We start from the raw sequence: 22,219 nt of genomic DNA on the forward strand, positions 1-22,219 counted from the left end.
CAAATCATAAGAAAACAAAAAGAAAGCTACCTTACACACTGGAAAAGATCTACCCAAATCCGTAGCAAAATGGAAGGTTATTATTTAGCTCTAAACACTAAACAGAGAATACACACTAGCAGAATACTTTGAGCACTGTAACTGATCCAAAACTAAGGAAAACATTAACTCGATATAGACCCTAAAGGCCGCCATGGGCAGACCTGGCTCCCAGGCTTCCCACAGATTACAATGATCACCTAAGGAGAGTTTGAAAACATGACTAAGGACATCTCTGTTGAAGTACAACAATGTGCAAACACAGCAGCGAAATTTTCGAGCTGCTGTGACAGGAGAAGGATGTATATATATACACCACCTTAAGGAATACAAATCATTGTGTGTAATACAGCAAATGACCGTGGTACATTTTAATAAATTGCTGCTACTAGTCGCAAACGTTTTTTTAATATACTATGCAAAAACTGAAATTGCAATACTGCTGTCAACTTTCAAAAGTATAAAGCAAACGTCTCCTATTACTATCTCCGACAGAAAATGCATTTTTATAGTTTGCACAAGATAGTATTACTTTGTGTTAATGTAACACAGCTCTACTTACACCTTTATATTATTCAATATGTATTTATTTGTACATACATAGATTTATCTTGAATTGAAATTGAGTGAGTGAGATATTTCACATATTGACTATAGATTTTCCCCCAGAAGAGCCTCAATGTTGCTGATATTTTCTGGTTCATTCCATTCCTTGTTCTGCTGATAAAAAGATGATCATAACTTACGACAACCTTTATTCACAGACTCTACTTCAGTCCAAAAGTGACCTTGAGAGTCTCTTTTTTTATCCCACTTCTAAAAGTATTTTAGAGAAGAATGCTCTTGATGCGGAGTGCCACATCCAATGACTAATTTTATTTTTGGCACATCAGCCACATACTGTAAAAATGACCTTGTCTACGCCCGTCTCCTTTTTTCTCTGGCCATTAGGGGTGTAATAATACCCTTTTTTCAAGCGTTGGATATTCTGGTCATTTTCTAAGCGAATATCTTAATACTTGTTCTAAATTAATTGGCCAATAAATCAAATGAAGGCTCTTTGAGATCGTTATCTCCGTAGAGGGCAACTACAACAAGTCTCGTCTCTGGAGAGCTACTCGCATCGGAAAAACTTAGCTACACGGTCATCTTGTCCGTGTAAAACCAGGACATTCAACTACTGAAAGTTGTATTGTGGTTGATAAAATAATGTCTAAATTACACCAACATTGTTCTTGCAAGGTAGTTTTGTTCTTACTGGTGAACATTATACAGCCTTCTGTTCTTTCTAATTGTGTAGAGAGTAGAAACAAGCCTATACTGTAAACAGGACACCTGCCTAAATAGTTCACTGTGCAACTGCTTCACAAAACAAACTACCGTATGTTGGTGTGAGAGACTCACCCAAAATATATATTTTCCAGCACACACATTATCAATTTAACAGCCAACTACCAAGAGACCACAAGGGCAGTAAATGCAATATTCTCACAGCAATGAGTCATTCCCTGCCAACATTTTGATGTTGATTAATTGAATACATAGGACCACCTTTCTGTCTGACTGTGACTTGTGCGGTTTACGTTTCACCTAATCAATGAATAAACACTGCACTCTCGTCTCTATTTCTATGAGAACTTGAAACCCACTTAGGCTATTATTGATGATCTAATATGCATGTAAAAAATGCATATGGTGGTCATTCAGCCAAAGGGGACACCAGCGCATGGGAGCATATTGAAAGCGGATAGAGTTCTAGTCAGCTCCACAAGCACACGTGACGCCTGACGTGCCACTGAAATGAATAAACTCAAATGTACTTGTCATACTTGTCTGAGGTCTCTTACATACTAACCTGAATATCACTAGTCTACCCAAGTCTAAATGGTTGGAGACACATTTCAATATTCAAGTTTGGGGGAAACAAACACCAACTTTCCACTGTCAGATATGCTAAAGCCATCTGGAGAAGCACAGCGGGCGGGTACGATCAATATAATTGCCAAAAGCCGTTACTTCGTCTCAAGACAGATGAACGAAAAGGAGATTCAGGTGTTTTTCTAGATACCTGCTGATGTGTTTAATTTGAGACGCCTGGTTGAATCACAGCAGCATCACATTACCGTGGAGGAGAGGGAGTGTGAGAGAGCGAGACAGACAGACAGAGGTGTTAGGGATTCATGGTCAGTTGGCCATGAATGCTATGGTCTTTACACCTGCAGCAAACATAGATAAATGCGACGCACACACCAAAAACACGCACGTCCACACACACACACACACACACACTCATGTCCACACACACACACACACACACACACACGTCCCGGGAGGCCTAGTGAGAGGAGAACATGTGTCCATTGTCAGAGGGTCTCTGTGAGCCCAGCTGCTCTTTCAGGCCTGACGGAGATAACACACCATCTTAACCCATTCAGACCCGAGGACGAGTCTACAAATTCTACCATTCTACAAATGACGGTTCTAAGTCCTGAGAGTTTTCTATGTCAAACATTTTCATGTCAAGGAGCCACAAGATTATATGTATTTGGCGGCCGCCGACCCCCATCTGAAAATATGTTGTTCCAGTGACCCCCTCCCCCCCTCCCAGAAGCAAAGATTCAAGTTAAAAACGTTCGCTCTGAAAGAATATATATTCAAAGCTAAAGTATAACATAATGCTTAAAACACCAAAAGGGGTTCCCACTTCCCGCCCAGAATGGGTTAAGAAAGAGCGACAGAACACACCATCTAAAGAATGACAGAACACACCATCTAAAGAACGACAGAACACACCATTCTAAAACGAAGAACGATAAGGTGACAAAATAATAGAAATCGGAAAGAACGAGGGAGAAATGGATACGGGGAGATATTAGCATGTATAGTATTACTGTATTACCCGACTTCTTCCCTCTGATTTTGAAAAACACACAGAGTTATGGAGAATGAAAACAACACTGGTGAAGTACTGTATAGTCTTGATCATCGATCCGTCAGCGGATCAAATGAACATCAGTCAGTCTTAAGTCTTAACACAGAGAACTGGTTCTGCCGGTGACCGACATCGTCTTAAATCAGTCCATGTGACAGATCATTCATACATCAACAGTCTTGTTTGGGGGCATTAATAGGCTGCCAAGCACCACGGTATAAGACGGCACGGACCATTTTTCTCCTCTGGAGCTCCAACAGAATGGATTGTTTACGTGGAGCTTAGTGAGGTGAAAAAAATACATTAAAAGAAACCAGACTAGCAAGCATCGAGAGCTCTGAAGCAAAGAGAGATTTAAAGCTTTTTGTAGCTGAAAGCGGATGATGGCATGGGAGATGGATGTCAATAGTTCTAGGAGGACTATTATATTATACTAGAAGTGGAGTTAAAGTAATACTGTTTAGGTTGAACAGCTAATAGTTTTTCATACTGGAATACAAGTGTAATGCAAGTGAAAAGAATAGTCAATGGTGGTGTTGAAGTGTGGTGATGCATCGACAGCTGTCTCATCTCATCTGCGTTAATGGCAGAAACGACATCAAAATGTATTCATCAGCACTAGCAAATTAGTATGCTACAGCTGAGCTAATTATGCACAACAGCTTTCTGCTGTGCATTATTAAGTGTTAGTAACTTTTAATAGTGCCGTACTCCCGAGGACTTTGAGTTAATACACTACTCACAGAAGCCTGGCTGTTGGCATTGGTGTGCACATGTGTGAGTGTGCCTTCATCGAGGGGAAAACAAGATGATGCTGTGTTTCAGGGGGGCCCTGATTACCAGTGATACACATGGCAACTCACTTAATTCATGGAGGTGCGTTGTGAAGCTAAACCGCTTTGTCTAGTCCTGTAAGCTGCGTTTGTAAGGGTAAATTACTTTGACCCGAGTACAAACTCCTCCATCACCTTGACCTCAATAGCATTTCCCCATTGGTGAGGCATAGGATAATACGTTTTTATTTATTATTATTTTTCGCTTCAGTCTAGGGACCTTTGTTAATTCAATTTCAAACTTCCTCAGCCTATGTTTCAACAATAACAGTCAAAAAAGTAAAAGCTAGCCACGCAAGCCCAAGTGGACACTTAAGATATTAACAAATGCAACACAGATCAAGTCAACATCACAGCCACAATACCCTGCATGTCCTCTGATGCATGTCAGCATGGACATTAACACCTTCAACCATCATTTTGCCGAGGTGATATCTATCGACACTGGAAACTGAGGTGAGGCAGCAGCAGACAGATTTCCCCCCATTAAAGTGAGCAGTGCATGGTTTCAGGAGAGCTTGCCAGAACCACAGGGAGGCAGACTAAATGATTATGGTTCAACAACAACGCTGTGGCTCGCAGGAAAACTACCAGAGCCTCGGCAGGATATTGTGGCCAAGATAAATTAATGGAGGGTGTAGGAGAGAGAGAGAAAGACGGAGAGGGAGGGAGACACATTGTGCCTTTTATATATGGGACCGCAAGCACATCACATCTCGCATTCACTGGGACAATAGAGTTAACCACCCGCGTGCTATATTATACTTCATCGTGCGACGAACAAGCCAAAATAGCCGATCCACAAGCTCACGACTCGCGAGTCATGCTGTGAGCTTGTAGATCTGAAACATTCTGTATTTTGTTTAACATTTTGGATGTTCTTTTTTTGTGTGTGCCCATAACGGCAAAGTAAAGTGGCTAAAAGAAAGAAGTAGTCGTGAGATGTGCACTGCGGCATAGTAAGGGTTAAGCGGCTGCAGGCTGAGGCTAATGCAGATTGTCAGGAAGATAAGATTACCAGTTACTGGTGGTGGTTCATGGAAGCCACCACAGCCCTCCACTGACAGTTGACAGGAAAGGCAGGGATGAGGCCCCGACCACAGATACAAGACAGACAGCGAGACAGACACACACTCCCATCTGAAACAATTAAAAATAAAATAGCCTATATGTAGGCTATAGTTTCCCGTCATCTAGCTTCCACAAGACCTCCATCCAGAAGAGAGAGTTTATCCGATGAAAAAAGGCCTAATTCAAAGCCAGGTTCCACACACACGATAACAGAAAACATCCCTTAGATTTGACAGATGTGAGGCATTGTACTTTTTCTTTACCGTTGTGTAGTAGGGAGACGGGGACTAGAGAGAGAGATGACTGAAGCAGACAACCATGGTGGGAGAGGAGCATCCATGAAACACAGACCGACAACACCCAGTTCCGTCAAATGCACACAAACAGCAGATTCACAAAATATAGAGAGAAAACAAGAGGACGAAACGAAAACTACCTCCTTTCTCATATAGTCTCAGACCAGACAACACATTGTGTCAGTGACCTGTCAGCCAGTTATTAATAGTCATATATGGCAGCGTCCCTCACATGTTGAAGTTTGTATGACGGATAGGCTCCATGTTTACGTGTGCAGTATGCTACGTAGATGCCAGTGTGCTAGACTATTTCCGCAGTATAATGTATTCCACACAGTCACCGTTTGAAAAAATAAAGGGAAGCTCCGCACACTCTGCACACAATCAATTTATTTGGCAAGCTTTCGGTCTACACAGTCACCGTTTAAAACCCTGTGTGTGTTGTGTATGTGTGTGCATGCGTGTGAGAGAGAAACACTGACGCTGTACGATTACAGATTAAACTCCAGCAAGAGAACATTATGAAACAAAGCTGGGGCTTTAGGGAAGGGAACAGGGGTCTTTGGGGGGGGGGGACTTGTTGTAGCTCGGACATGGGAGTCCATTTCCTGGCACGGCTGCTGGGGCAAAAAAGAAAAAAGAGGCAATTAAGAAATGATTTTCACCTCACAGCTTGGGACAAACCCCATGCACTGCACGCCGCCCCGCTCACTCCCTCTCGCTCACAAAGGCAAAGCCTGCAAGGCCTATGGGGCCTGGAGAAGGGGCACCGGGGGAGAGAGAGAGGGAGAGAGAGAGAGAGAGAGAGGCAACTGTGAGGAAGTGAGGGTTCGAAAAATACAAAAAGGTGTATAACCGGGAAAGGGGGAAAGAGAAACCAGGAAAGAAGGAGAGAGAGAGAGAGAGAGAAGCAGAGGACAGCAGGGGAAGAGGTGAATGATGGCACTGGTGGAGCGGGAATGAAGAATGAAGGTGATGCATGAGGGCCGATTAGATGGCGCCCGTGTATCTGGGGAAGGGAAGGGAAGGAAGGAGCCCTCCTCCGCAGAACCAGGGAAAGACAGAGAGGAGGACGAAGGGAAAGGGCAGAGCAGCGGCGCCGCAGACAGCCCTCTACTGCTGGTAATTGAGCTCAAAGGGAGCCTGAATGGGAGGTAAAATAAATGAACTTTAAGGACTGCTGCCTCAAAAACACAGCAGCAGGTACAGTAGAGCCAGGTGTGGGAAATTAAATTACACGCAGACCGGGATGAGGAGGAAGAAGTGGGTCGTCGTGCATTTCAATCGAGCAGGTCTAGGTTGGATACGTATTTTACAGGTATTTTTATTTTGTATAGTATACTTTTTCGCTGTGCCTTCAAATTTAAAGCCCCATCAGACTGGAATGACCTACCAAGTCCACTTAGATCAATCACTTCCTTCAATGTATTTAAAGAATCAATCTTCATACACCTTCGAACACCGTGCTCATGCTTCTAATTTACGTATCGTTCTTGGCAGTCGTCTTTGTCTTTCTATAAGCAAACATAATGTACTGATTGATATGTATGTAACTTCATTATTTGTACCCTGCTTGCTCGATGCTGCCGTTTATTTATCACATGTGTGTTGTACTGTATGTATTTATCTGTGTTGAGGACCCCCCTCTAAAATGAGATGGGGCATCTCAAGGCGTTCATCCTTTCAATAAAAGGTATATTTTTCTGGCTATCCATTTATCCATGGGCCAATTTATCTAGATCTTTCTCTCTGGGTGAGTTTAGAGAGTTGGTTTGCTCATTAGCATGGGGAACCTGAAGACTTGTGAGTCTCTCCTCTCGCATCAGGTTGGGGTTGTAAACGTGTATGCTATTCTGAAGCTAACCATATATGCAAATTCACTTGTGGAAGTGTTGCATGCCCGCTTGCAGCCAGTCTGTTTACTTTAAGTATCTACTAGCTAGCTAGTTAGCCCATTAACATTTGCTATCCTAATGTGTACGTAATTGTCAAGTACTCTGCCCGCCAACTCGACCTGTAGATGCACAAGGTCTTGCTCACTCAGGCATCCCTCACTGTCACCATGCCTTCCTTGTTGATTTGCATACCGTTGGCTTCGGAATATCCTACACTTCAGGTTGTGAACACCTCATCTGGTTCACTGTGGGATGCCAGGTAACACATGGTAGTGGCAGTCAGTCACACACCTCTGGCTGTGTCACACAAAGCCGTGAGACACTTTAATGAAGTGTAGATTCATACAGATGACAAAATCGCCATTGGCTGTCAAATGTGACACCCTATCCTTTCCACACCACCCCCGACAGCTTTAAGTAATGAAATCACGCTGTGTGAAGGAGGAAAATAAATAGATATTTTATTTTCACATCAATTAAGTTGCAGCGAATTAGCTCTGTGCTACTATTATATTTACAGTTTCATACCTTTCTTACTGTGTGCATGATGTGTGACAATCAGCCCCACCAGACAAGAGACAATAACCGTCTGAAGTGAACGAAGAGGATGAGTAATATTACAGACTGCCCTGCTCAGCTCCAGCAGAGCAGAGTAATATTACAGACATGCTAGACTCCAGCAGAGCTGAGTAATATTACAGACTGCCATGCTGGGCTCCAGCAGAGCTGAGTAATATTACAGACTGCCATGCTGGGCTCCAGCAGAGCTGAGTAATATTACAGACATGCTCAGCTCCAGCAGAGCAGAGTAATATTACAGACATGCTCGGCTCCAGCAGAGCTGAGTAATATTACAGACTGCCATGCTGGGCTCCAGCAGAGCTGAGTAATATTACAGACATGCTCAGCTCCAGCAGAGCTGAGTAATATTACAGACTGCCATGCTGGGCTCCAGCAGAGCTGAGTAATATTACAGACTGCCATGCTGGGCTCCAGCAGAGCTGAGTAATATTACAGACATGCTCGGCTCCAGCAGAGCAGAGTAATATTACAGACATGCTGGGCTCCAGCAGAGCTGAGTAATATTACAGACTGCCATGCTAGACTCCAGCTGAGCTGAGTAATATTACAGACTGCCATGCTCGGCTCCAGCAGAGCTGAGTAATATTACAGACTGCCATGCTGGGCTCCAGCAGAGCTGAGTAATATTACAGACATGCTCGGCTCCAGCAGAGCAGAGTAATATTACAGACATGCTGGGCTCCAGCAGAGCTGAGTAATATTACAGACTGCCATGCTAGACTCCAGCTGAGCTGAGTAATATTACAGACTGCCATGCTGGGCTCCAGCAGAGCTGAGTAATATTACAGACTGCCATGCTGGGCTCCAGCAGAGCTGAGTAATATTACAGACTGCCATGCTAGACTCCAGCAGAGCTGAGTAATATTACAGACTGCCATGCTAGACTCCAGCAGAGCTGAGTAATATTACAGACTGCCATGCTGGGCTCCAGCAGAGCTGAGTAATATTACAGACTGCCCTGCTGGGCTCCAGCAGAGCTGAGTAATATTACAGACTGCCATGCTAGACTCCAGCAGAGCTGAGTAATATTACAGACTGCCCTGCTAGACTCCAGCAGAGCTGAGTAATATTACAGACTGCCATGCTCGGCTCCAGCAGAGCTGAGTAATATTACAGACTGCCATGCTAGACTCCAGCAGAGCTGAGTAATATTACAGACTGCCCTGCTCGACTCCAGCAGAGCTGCAAACAGTTTGTTTAATTTAGGAACGTCTGTCAGTAAAGGTAAAACATGGCCACGCGCCTAATTGAGCACGGTCAGGATCTGGACGAATTAGTGACGTCTCTATTGGGGCCAGAAGATCAAGTCAAAACCAAGACAGTCAGATCTGGCCCATCACCAATGTTAATTCTGTCCACTAAGACGCACGTCCCTGGATGAATCAGAGAGTCCGGTCGAGGCCAGATCAACTTAAAATCATATCACAACTCAGATCTGGCCCAGAATTAGCTATATTATTATTTCAACTGGTGAAGGACGTCCTGGAAATGACGTAAAGATCATCCCCATATGGGCTGTGATCTGGCCTAGTCCTGAACGCCACCAGAGGACGTCATGACGTCATTTGGCTTGCTGCGTATAGGACTTTACTAGTCGTATGTAGGATCGAGTGGTTTCTGATTATCTGCGTTTCAATCTAATCCAAAATAAAGGTATGCATAAGAGTATAGTTTGTGAATTTGCAGAAACACACATGTGATTTCTTATCGGGACACAAGATGGATTAATAGCTTCACGACACTAAAGACAAAGTCTGACCAGATGCTCACTGGAGAATCTAACTTTTACATCTGTTTTTCACACCCTGAAGGATAAGAGGATAAGAGGAAGAGATAGCCACTGTGCCTGTTGCTATAGAAACAGGGGGGGGGCTCCATCTGACATACATGGAGAACTAGACAACCTCGGAGAGGTCGCAATTTTAAAAAATTGCAGAGTGTGGTTGCCGCAGTGGCTTACATATATATACCCCTCCCACTGATATTGCCAGCCTGTTACAGTTTCAAGTCACACCTTAGATCGTGTGTAAGTAATTCGGAGGGGATTTAACCCCCGAAATTCTGGTTTTCCGACAAACGGTTACATTTATCGCGTTTGCGGCGCCCCCTATGGATGAAAATGGAATTGCTTTTGGAACTCGGTTGAACGAACCACCCCGGACATGTGATTCAAATTTGGGATGGATTGGACATTCCGTTCGTGATTTATGGCATTTTTCGTGATATAGGCCCCTCCTACTGACTTCGGAAGACGATTACGGCCGAACGATACGCACTACCGAAAATCTGCGTTTCTGTTTTAATCGGATGGGTCCAGAGATCACGTGTACAGATTTTTGTGAGATTTGGACAAAATCTGTAGGAGGAAAAGCAAAAAGTGTGTTTTGGACAAAATTCAAAATGGCGGAAAATCCATCATGGCGGAAATGGGCGTGGCCTATATGGGGAGATGCGTCATGACCCAAGGAATCCAGGGAAAAAATAATTTTGATTTTACGACATACGGTTCAAGAGTTATGAGCCAAAAGGTAAAGTGGGCTGTTATAGCGCCACCATGAGGCCGACCTAAAAAAATATATTTTTAATTAATTTTAGTGATAATTAGGAAATATTCCTCCAAGTTTTGTAACTATAGTGCTTACAGTCTCAGAGGGAAAAATACTTGAATGTGATTTTTTGCATTTTTCCATTGAAGTCAATGGGATAATTTAATTCACTAATAAATTCATATCAATTAAACTATACAACATTTCTCTTAGCAAAGTACACGCCATCGATTCCCGATTTTTCCGGTCAATTTGACATATGGCTCAAGTGCGTACAGTCAAAACTGAGGGAGGGGTAGTGCGTCAAAATAAAGACTAGTGGAATAAACTATGGAATAAGTGGAATGAATAATAAAGTGTTACAATTACAAGAGTCTGGTTGCCCTGTTGGGCAACCACACTAATTAAAAGGAAAGGACATGGAGGGGCACATTTTGTAGTCACCATGGTAGCCTGCATTTGGGTGATTTACCGATTATACAGTATTTACACACAGCAAATGTTTGTTATATTTGTGTTTTACTCACTTCTTCAAATCTGGCAAGGAATGATGAGAAGTAGTGAGCAACATGTATCGCAGCACGGCCCTGAGTCGACCGCACATTACCTCATGTCCGTTCCACGTTACATTCCTTATTATAAAAACAGTATAAAAAAGGGGGGGGGGGGGACAACAGCTAAGCCTTACATCAACCTGTCTTTGTGCTTTGCTTCTCAAGAACTTGATGTTGACACTGAATGGATTCACAGGCGAGGCTATTAAATCCATGTTTTTGAGAATTCCACCCTAGATTGAATTCATTGTTTGAGTTGTTCGTCTTGTCAGAAGGTTTTTTTGCTTCTTGACGATCACAGGTTGTGATTACCAGGGTTGGCCTTTTTCCCCCCGCAGGCACTGCAGCGTTTGATCCAGGGCCAGGGGAGGCTGGACAGACATGCAGGCCAGACTCTGGCTCTCTCTTCCCTGGGTGTACCATACACTCTAGGCCCCTGCTGTGAGGCCTGGAGCAAAACAAGCAGGCAGGAAGGCAGTAAAAATACGAAGGTTGAAAACAGGGAGAGCAATACCTTTGACAATCCCCAAGCTTCTCTTTGGAGAACATAAAAGCAGCTATATTGCCTTTGTAAACAAAGGAGAGAAAAAAGAAAGATCAATAAGTAAGAAAAATCAATACACCCCAACCCCTGAGTCATGTTAATTCATACAGAACTGCTTTTCAAGTGTGAATCATTCTCTTTTGGCTGACAAAGAATGTACTATGATGACAATCAACAGCTCGTCAAACGTAAGCTAATGTTGGCTAGCACCACCATGACAGGCTGGAATACCTGCGCGTGTGTGTGCACACACGCGCATGTGTGCATGAGGGGGAGTCACACAGCTGTATGTGATAAAACCTGAGAGGCTTCCAAAGTTTCCTTTGGCCGGCCGAAGCAAAACAAAACGGACGAATGGAGGCCGGGTGGAAGAACGCAGGAACCCAGCAGAGAGAGAGAGAGAGACAGAACCCAGCAGAGAGAGAGAGAGAGAGAGAGAGAGAGAGAGAGAGAGAGAGAGAGAGAGAGAGAGAGAGAGAGAGAGAGAGAGAGAGAGAGAGAGACACAGAGAACCCAGCAGAGGGGGGGGGGGGAGAGAGAGAGAGAGAGAGAGAGAGAGAGAGAGAGAGAGAGAGAGACACAGAGACAGAGACAGAGACAGAGACAGAGAGACAGAGAACCCAACAGAGGAGAGAGAAAGACAGAGAGACAGAGAACCCAACAGAGGAGAGAGAAAGACAGAGAGACAGAGAACCCAGCAGAGGAGAGAGAGAGAGACAGAGAAACAGATGATGAGCAGAGACTGAGAAAAATGCTGAGAACCATAATTATTTCACACGGGGGTTTGATCTTTCATCCAGCCAAATTATTAACATTAACATTATATACACACAAACAAAATTCAAAGGGCTGCGATGAAAGCTTCAGATAAATTCCTGCCCCTCCTCGAGGAGAGAATTCTCTATAAGCACAGAGAAAAAATACCTCAGCTTCCTCCTCTCTCTGTTGCGCTGAGTAATGGCATAGATAGACCATAGAGTGAAAGAGGGGAGAGGGAGGGAGAGAAAAGAGGAATCCACTCAGTATGCTATTACAAGACACGACAGGGAAGTAATGTGTTTCTCCTGGCCGTTGGTCGGTGGGGGTGTTCTACGAACGCAAAGTCATGTATTGACCTGCGAATCAAATAAAACCAAATTATTCTGCCTCGTACAATCCTCCCCCTTTTGCCTCGGCCGTCTGCCTCTCCCATTTCCTCGCATGCAAGCTGACGCAGGAAGCACAACATCCGGCAACAGCAGCGCAGTCGACCCCCCCCCCAACGAACGCACACATTTCCACTTTTAGGACATGCCCTCATCCAATCCAGATTTTTGGGCAAATCAAACTCCTTGTTAAAAATGCATCAGATGTAATTACAATCTACGGTTTAAAAAGGCTGCATTCACAATATACAGCTCGTCAATTCTTGCGGTTATATCCCTGCATCACGTATCCTGATCAGCCGAACCAACATACTCGTACTTTCTTGCCGAGTTCTGAAATTTTTTGTGAAGTAAAGGCCTGTGTCCATCTGAAGTAGTTTAATTTGAACCCTCGCTAGTTGCTAGTGATACTCGACATCACAATTTTCACAATTTTCCAATGTTGATGTCATGCAAGATATTAATTAATAATACATTTTTGTCACAAAGTCACAAAACCCTACTTAGGAGTCATTGCCCTGGTCCAAACGTCACATTGATTAACATTTCTCTAAAGGATTGGGACAAGGACAAGCTCCTCCAGTGGGACTGGACAATGAACAGCAAACAGCGGTTGTTTAGCCACTTTGCTCAACTGGTTCATTACTCCTCCAGGGAAGGAGGGGGCGTCTGCCATCCTGAATTAGTGCTTCCGTGATCGCAAAAGAGGCCAATCGCACGCTGAGAAGGTCTGCATTCAGGGGCTCTTTAAACAGGGGGGAGGCCACCGTTTCGTAACCGGCTAGCCATGCATGTTGAAGAGACAAAAAATGACCGCCATAAAAAAAGGAGGGGGGGGTAATGATAGTCGAATATTAAAAGATAAATAAAAACGTCTGCGCTGGAAAAACACCTCACGAGAGATTAACCCATTCATGACGGGAATCCCTTTTGATGTTTCAAGCATTATGTTATGCTTTAGCTGATCTACAAACTCAAGTGCCGCACTATGAGCTTGTAGATCTGCTATTTTTTGAAATATCATGAAATTGTGTCGCAAATCTTTGAATATATATTCTTTCAGAGCGAAGCTTTTTAGCTCAAATCTTTGCTTCCGAGGGGTTCCTGCAGGAATAACATATTTTCAGACTGGGGAGGGTGGCCAATTGCCCAATTACATATTTTTGAGGTCCTTGACATGAAATATTGAGCACCACTGATACAGAAACATGAGTCATTTCAGAAAACTGAATTTAGAAGACATTTTTTTTAATTTCGACGCCGGGTCTAAATGCGTTAAATAAATGAGTGTGACCCGTTGGCCAAGTCAGACCCACAGAGAGAGAGAGAGAGAGAGAGAGAGAGCGGCCCAGGGCTCACTGGCACAACCCAGCACAATTCTCCATCATAAACACAATGATTCATAGTGGCAGCCCAAAACGCCTGTAACACTTACTTAACAAATACTGAGTGTACATTTTTATTCCAGTACTCAAGTCCTCAATCCATCAACGATGCGTGTGTATAAATCTTTTCAAAGAGGACATGTAAAACATCAAGGCGTTTTTTTGTGTGTGTTCAGAGATATCTACAAACAAGTTCATCTTTACCCCCGTCTCAGCAACATGGTCTAGATGTTCCATGTTGCTGCCCTACAGTCTTGCTTTTGGCAGTTTAATTTTGATTTCAGTTTAGTCGTAGTCGTCTTTGGAATGAAACGTCATTTAGTTTGTCACATTTTAGTCACCAGTCTACGACTAAATGGCATAAGATTTTAGTCGACTAAATCTACAGTTGATTTACTCGACTAATATGTATTTTGGCAGGCCTTGATGCCGTCGTATAATGACGGAAATAGCCGATCTACAAAATAGCCGATCTGCAAGCTCACAACTCGGCGATGCGTTGTAGATGAGCTTGTAGATCGGCTATTTGTACATTCAGCATGCAACCAAGTGTAAAATGACTTATTCTAGATCTCTTGTCCACTAGACAAGTTGTTGTTCGTTGTTGACAAAATTGTCAGTATATTTAGTCTTAGTTTTCGTCATCATAGCTTAGTTTACATTTAGTTTACATCAGTGGAAAAAGGTAGTCGAACATTTTTCGTCTTAGTTTTAGTTGACAAAATCAACACTGGTTGAGATGTTCCATGTTGCTGCCTACAGGGCCTTATTGGCATATGTTTCACAGTGAAACTCTGGTATTCCTGGCAGTAGGAGACGGAGTAATGGTAGATCGATAGTGACTGAAGCCCTGCGCTGTTACTTCATCCCTCGGGGCTTAATTCTCTGGCCATGTAAAGACGACTGTGTCACAATAGAGGATCAGATGGGATTGACCGCAGGATGAAAATATAAAGAGTGTTTATTAAACTTGTGTAGCTGAGAGAGAGAGAGAGGTTGTGAGGTGAGATCAGTCAAAGAAGGGTACCCAGTACATAGATATTACAGCGGTCCTCAACGGAATTCTTGGGTGATCAATCGACCAGCCGTTAATCGAGTGAGGAAACCTGTAATAGATTTAAAACCTCTCATTCTGAATTCTCAAAGCCTCATTCGGGCCTGCACTTTGAAAGCCAATGCAGTAACAGCACGTTCAAAGTCCTCAATGACAAACCATGGCATAAAAATATGTAAATATTAAAATCCTTTCTTGAGACGCCTTTAAAAGCCTCAGTCTCCTGTAAAATACTCCTAGCACTGTCCTCCGTGGTCTCATGTAAAGCCTGCAAAGACAAAGATAAACCGTTGATTCAGCTTCATAGGGATACTGAACGGATAAGCCATGCACACGCAGTCACACACACACACACACACAGAGCAAGCATACGTGCTCACCAGCATGATCACGCACACAACCACACACACACACACACACACACACACACACCAGAGCCTCTCAGGGCCTGACCAGCTGTCTCACTCCCCCCATCTCCGTCCAAACCCACAGGAGGACATAAATCACTGCACAACATGAAGACATGGTGTGTTTACGTGCACGTACACACACACAGCTCTATTGCAACATATGCACTAGTAAAACACACCTACACACACAACTATGTTTATATGATGTTTTACATACTGTACACCAACGACAGTCACACCCAGGTTCATGTCATCTAGTCGTTAACCAACACATCTAAAAGTCACCTTGCGACTAGGTTGGCCGTCCAAACCGGTTTAACGCCCCTCATGACTGCGGGTGTACAGGTATGGACCTTTGACTCAGTTGTGTGCGCACACGTGTGCCCACGCAGAAGAGTTTGTGTTCGATGCCAACAGCTGATAAGGTCAAATTACATAACGGTCGGGTATTGGTGGTGTGTGTTTTATGTGTAAGTGTGTATGTTATGTGATAAATGCGTTAAACAGGAGAGGGAGTGTGAACTGTGTGTACTAGAGTGTATTGGAGGACAAGAGCCAAGCGGAGATGTGTTTGGCCGCGGTCGGTACCGGCCTTACCAAATTGAAGGCGTCAGTTTAGAGAGGACCTGTAATGAAGCAGCAGTCCTGTCAACATAGACCTCATTTAAAAAAGGAACCTCACTTAAGAGAAATGGAGGTTGGGCTCGTCTGGCATCGTTTCCCAGAGAGTTTTGTAGCGCCCGGGCCCTGTGAGAGTAGACAGGGGCCGGCAGTGGAGATGTGTGGGACTGCCGCGGCGTGGGAAGAACCTCTCGAGTAGGATGTGCACAGTCTCGTCCAATAGAAGTGCACATGTTTACAACCAGGGGGTGGGGCGGTTCACCGAGATGTGGGAAAATATATACCATTGGAGAATTCTACAATGGAATGCAGAATGCATTTCCATCAATGTCTAGAGGGGTATTGTGCGTTTCTATCGGATAATCTTACCAAAAGATTTATGCCTGTGCTGCGTAGCGTTGGCATACGCAGCAGCGGTACATGTCCCCTGGCGTGTTCCAAGTGCCCCTGGAGTGTTCTTTTGACATCATGGTCATGAACGTCGTGGCCCTGACTTGAACCATCTCGTCTTCTGAAACGAAGACACTCGGCAGAGAGCGGAACAGAAGGTAGAGAGCAACTTGAGATGTTGCATTTGCTGTTTGTTGGCTGTGTTTCAGTGGCGCCATCGCTGTGCCACACGTTGGCTGGTGTTCAACCGCGTGTTTTTTACCCCTGTACACTGGCCTTATAACCCCCGTAGGGGACTTATTCAGGGAACAGTTGCCCAGAGAACAATTCTTGGCACTAGGGACACAAAGCGACAGGGGCTCTGAATCGTGTGGAACATTCGATAGGGCCTTTTAAACACTCCATAGACAATAGTGGCTCCAGTCGACTCTCATCTTTCCTGCTCACTGCACATCATCAACACTCAAAATCTCCAAATAAACAGGTTCTTAAATAAAGTTAAAAGACACGCCGCACGACAACACATTAACACTCCAGGTTGCCCTGGTAACTGCAGTGACTGTGAGCTTTGCGACGGTGAACCCTGCCATGTTGTGCACATGAAGAGAAGGGCGCCGGTGAAAGAGGAATTTGCATTGAAACATAAGGTTAAATGAAGCGCATTGAGGCTCTCTTCGTGGGCCGACATGGGGCCCACAGGTCAATTGGACAGCCCCAGAAACTGGAATGGGATGATAGGATTGAGAGAGAGAAAGAGCGAGAAGAGATCTAGAGAGAAGGGAGGGAGAGAAAAGAGGAAGAGAGCCTGGGTGCCCCACGCTTTATTTTTATTTCCACTTCTTCTAGTGCCCCCTCAACACACACACACACACACACTGCAGTGGAGGTTCAAATTTGGCCCTCATCAGTTGTGTGCCTGATGAAACAAACACCGACAGCCTCTTTACATTTGTAAAGGCCCCAGTAGCAGCTGTGCTTGTCCCACACACACACACACACACACACACCCCCTTTGAATCGGAGGCCTACAGCCCCAGCTGGGGCCGGCAGGAAAAGCAGACTCGGCACAAAATGGACCCTGGCTGCATGGTGCAGCTCTCTCTCTCTGCCATGCTCTCTCTCGTAGCTACTCTTCCACTGCACGCGTCGCATGCACAGCAACACACACACTGTCATGTTCTGTTAGTCGGAACAACGCCGCCTCACATTCGCACTTCATACATCACTCCTTTAAGCTCCCCTTCATGAATTCAGATTTTTTTTTTATAACTATAACATATAGAAACAGTTCAGCAACAACTCTTGCTCACCACCACTATCACGAATCCGCTCACAAAGGTCATTCATGATGAAGCATCCTCCGAGAGAACACGACAAAAATAAACTGAAACAGCAGGTTGAGACCACTTTCACTCCCTTCATGTTGGCTTCTGTCACTCACAGAGGAAAGGGGTAATTGCATGGCCTTGTTTGCTTTTATTAAGGACCCCCCCTCCCCACACACACACACACACACACACACACACACACACCCCTATTTGCTTTTATTAAGGACCCCACACATGCACACATTTTCCATTCTGTTCATGACTGATGAATTTTAAAAACACTCATATTATGTTTGTTGAAGGAAGAGTAACAACCCGTACTCGTGTTTCAAGGGAATGGTTAAGCCAAGCATGTATAATTGTCTTACGCTAATTAGGGTTGGGGGTTTGTGCAGGGAGGGGGGGGTGTTGTATAAAAGGAGGTGAGTGGGGGTCATTTTTTGGGGAGTTGGTGGGGGATCTCAAAGCGGGGCAGCAGGGTGGTGGGGGGCCTTGGGGGACCTGACTCGTCCAGGGTGTTCTACACATTGAGCATAGTTCGGTCTGAGCCAGACTCAATAACAACCTCAGCTGCTGGAAAAAGAAGAAAAAAAAACATGGCAGATGTGAGGCACGTGCACCGTGCACGTACGGGTGGTGGTGGTGGAAGAGGAGGAAAAAGAATACATGCACGCCCACTTCACGAACATGCACAAAGAAGAAGGCGCATCATTCCTAACCCTGAACGTTTTGGCTTCAGTGCTAATTATAACCCCCCCCCCCCCCTCAAGTTATGAATAGACCTTATAAGAAAAGGGCTTGTCCAGTTTTAAGAGTGACATAATGTTGGACCTCTCTCCCAGGCTCAGATTAAACTTTATTTCAGTTACTCATTATTGCCATTGCACATCCTGCTTCCTCGAGGCATAGACAGTCGCAAATCAGCTGACTTAGCTAAAAGAATGATTTTATTTCATTTTTTGTTTTTTTTGGGAGGGGGGGGGGGGGGGGGTGTCTGGCCTACATAAAGTATTTAACAGGGTCATCTTCATCTGTACGACTTCTAAAGAGTGGTTTAGTGTGCTGCAGAGAGAACCATGGCATGAGTTAACATTTATGACCAGTGGCAAATCAAATGTAGGCCACAGTAATTAAACAGTAAAACACTATACACAGTAAATGGCAATTCCGGCATTTAAATGTTGAGTCTGTTCACCAGACTATGTTTTTGGTTCATGTAGGCTACTTTCACTGAAACTGCAAAAAAAATAAGGAAAAAAGCACCATGCAGCAGCTGTGAATGAACCCACGTGGGTATAGTTTAAATGCCTGAACATTTTAAAGAGAAAATAACAGAGAAGACATTTATACTTGTTTTCAGTGGAACCACCATCATTGCTACTGTAGCAATGATACTCACAGTAGAGTAGACCATAATGGTTTAGATGTGAATTTGATAGCCAAATAGCTCACAAAACAGAAACAAACGACATAACACTTCTCCTCCTGGAAGTTCTGGGATTGAAGGAGCCAGAGGGGGGGGGGGGGGCTTTTTGGAATGCATGAAAACAAACCTCTTCTTTGTCACATCATGACATCACGCGTGCTTGATTATCATTAATTGTTTCTGTATCCTCAAACCTGTTGCATTAGGCTCGTCTCTTCAGTTAAACAAATGTCAGGAGGGGAAGTAGAAAATGGCTGTATTCTTTTATGATTGTATAAACAAAAACAAACAAGCGGAGACTTTTCAGATGAGGATGGGGGGCGGGATGCGGTGCAATCTAACGCAACAGTGTGTCAATGACAATAATTCATAATTGCAACAATGCATTCATTTAAAACACAAGAATTAAGCGCTAAACTTCAGCCCAGAGGACACGCTCACAGGCATGAGTTGAAAACGATACATGGTACTAAACTTGGCCGCACGATATGCTGAGCACACACTTTACAAGATTATATAGATAGTTGTTGCATCTAGTGCAGAGGGACAGACCAGAGACTACATGGGTGAAGAAATCCCGAACAAAATCCAAACTATTAACTACAATGTATAAACTATTATTTGGCGATTATTTCCTGAAATTCTGCGGCGTTTTTTACAGACAGTTACTTCTCGCAGGAAGAAAATGGTTGCTTCTTGGTATGATCGCTTCACAACACATTCGTGAGCCTCTCTGACTGCAATGCGACTGAAAACACAGACGTCTAAAAACGGGAGATCACTCAAAACAACATTGTGTGTGCCCCAATCATCAAACTGGACATATATACAAACACTAAATGTGCATTAACGAGAGAGACAACAACCCCATGTGCATGGCAAATAATGGAATGGTGTCTCGACTCTCGTTTCTCTCGACTACTGCAATATCTTCCATTCCGTTCACACTAGAGGTCACACACACACTCTTCAATCCCCAATTTATACCTCGTCGTACGACCGACAGAGTTGTTGCTAGTCGAAAAAGAAGAACCGATCTTCAAGCATGACAACGCGTCTAGCTTTAATTCAGATCCGTCCTTTTTTTCCTCGGAGCAAGCAGCGACACCGTCGTACGGAAGAGTATAAACTACCCGTAAGCATTATGGAGAGAATTAAAGAGCCACAGCAGTCCAACCAAATCATGTCGCTCTTCTACGAACAAACCCCGTTCCTTCCACCCCAACAAGAACACACTCTCTGACACATCAACTAACGAAGCCACTATACAATGAAGCTTCCAACAATAAAAGGGTTTCCTTTTTTTTGTTAAATGACAACAGTTTAAAGCTCAGAGAGAATGAATGCCCAGCATGGGGTGATAAATAAATGGAACCCGGAATAGCTCCTCTCTGCTGCTGCTGAGCTGAGCCATGGCCGACAGGCTCTTCTTCCCCACGGCTCTAGACTCTGAATAGAAGCTGTAGGGAGCTCAGCAAACAAAGCCATTCTGAAAACAATCACGTAAAACTCTTTTAATTTCCACATATCCCCCCTCCTTTCTCTAAAATGTCCATCTCAAGCCCCATCATCACGCATTTTAAATGCGCAAAGCCTTTCCTTTCCTACCAAGAACCTATTGCTGCTCCTATAATAGAGAAATGATGCCCCGGTGTCAAAGAGACCGTATGAATATGTATACAGAATAAACACTGTCCGTTGAAATAAACAGAATGGTCATGTAATTGTTAACACGTGGAGGGGGGGGGGGGGGACTCTGGCGTCTTTAAAAGGCTATTTGACCCAAATAGGATACAGCTGCGTAATCATAACCTTCACAGTTCCGTGATGAAACTTTATGCATTTTCATGAAAACAAGACGAAAGGCAAAAAAAAACTTGAAAAGACGACAGTAGTGTGCAGTAGTATGGCGTATAATATATATACGGGTTGATTTGTACTTACATATTTCTTTTGAATGATATTCCTCTTAGGTCTTTCTTTGCTCATTGTGCAATCCAAAATGTTATCGCTATAAAGAGAATGGCCACATGAATGTCTTTCTTTCTTTGACTCCCGGAGCTCAAACACCAACACCACGACCAACACCAAATGAAGGATTTAAATCCCCGGCTCCTCTTGCGTGGTTGAAAAGCTTTGCACAACAAATCCTCCGTCCGTTCGGTTCGTTCGGCGGCTATTTTGGATAAGAAATCCTCCCGAGAAATGATTAATTAAGGCTCGGCAACAACGAGCACCACTGACGACGGACAAAACCCAAACTCACGAAGGCAGAACATAGTCAAAAAACAATTCACAACAATAACTTCCATTCGGGCAGAACAACCACCACCACCAGCTCGGTTTCTTCTTCTTCTTCTTGTCCTCCTCGTCTCGCACGCAGCGCGGCTCCTCGTCCCCCACCGGCTCTTTCCAAAGACATGAATATTATTCTAATAGCTTACGTAAAAAAAAATCATCACCAACGAACGAACGCCGCCGAACAACATAGTTACATCTTGTTTTGAAGGCGGAGAATCGCGCGAAAAAAGGGCTAATAAATAAAATAAAATACGATTAAATGGGGGGTTTTGTTTTCTTTCTTTTTTTTGGGCTGGAGCTTTTTTTGTGTGCAGACGACGAGAGAAACTCTCCAGCGGGCACTGCTGTTCTGTTCCTCGGCTCAGCTCCTTTCTTCCACAGAGCCAGCCTATCAGCATGCGGCCCCATGCAGCGGTAACTTCAAACACACATTTAAAGCCTCCCTTTATGCCCTGTGGTACCACGGTGTCTCTCGCCCTCCTTTATGCCCTGCAGTACCACAGTGTCTCTCACCCTCCTTTATGCCCTGCAGTACCACAGTGTCTCTCGCCCTCCTTTATGCCCTGTGGTACCACGGTGTCTCTCGCCCTCCTTTATGCCCTGTGGTACCACAGTGTCTCTCGCCCTCCTTTATGCCCTGCAGTACCACAGTGTCTCTCTCCCTCCTTTATGCCCTTCAGTACCACGGTGTCTCTCTCCCTCCTTTATGCCCTGCAGTACCACGGTGTCTCTCTCCCTCCTTTATGCCCTGCAGTACCACGGTGTCTCTCTCCCTCCTTTATGCCCTGCAGTACCACGGTGTCTCTCGCCCTCCTTTATGCCCTGCAGTACCACGGTGTCTCTCGCCCTCCTTTATGCCCTGCGGTA

The 22,219-nt window shown here is 44.4% G+C and overlaps 1 protein-coding gene across 1 annotated transcript in view; it reads right to left on the reverse strand.

The window, feature by feature from the left end:
• jarid2b (jumonji and AT-rich interaction domain containing 2b) overlaps positions 1 to 21,683 on the reverse strand; it is a 156,113-nt gene extending 134,430 nt beyond the window's left edge. The window contains exon 1 of the mRNA XM_080786756.1: positions 20,996 to 21,683. Within this exon, the coding sequence (XP_080642882.1) occupies positions 20,996 to 21,040 (45 nt within the window). The 5' untranslated portion in view covers positions 21,041 to 21,683. The remainder of the gene's footprint in view (positions 1 to 20,995) is intronic.
• Between the last annotated feature and the right edge of the window lie 536 nt (positions 21,684 to 22,219).

Source organism: Protomyctophum bolini (assembly GCF_963924005.1).
Source record: "Protomyctophum bolini genome assembly, chromosome: 17".
Taxonomy (NCBI): domain Eukaryota; kingdom Metazoa; phylum Chordata; class Actinopteri; order Myctophiformes; family Myctophidae; genus Protomyctophum; species Protomyctophum bolini.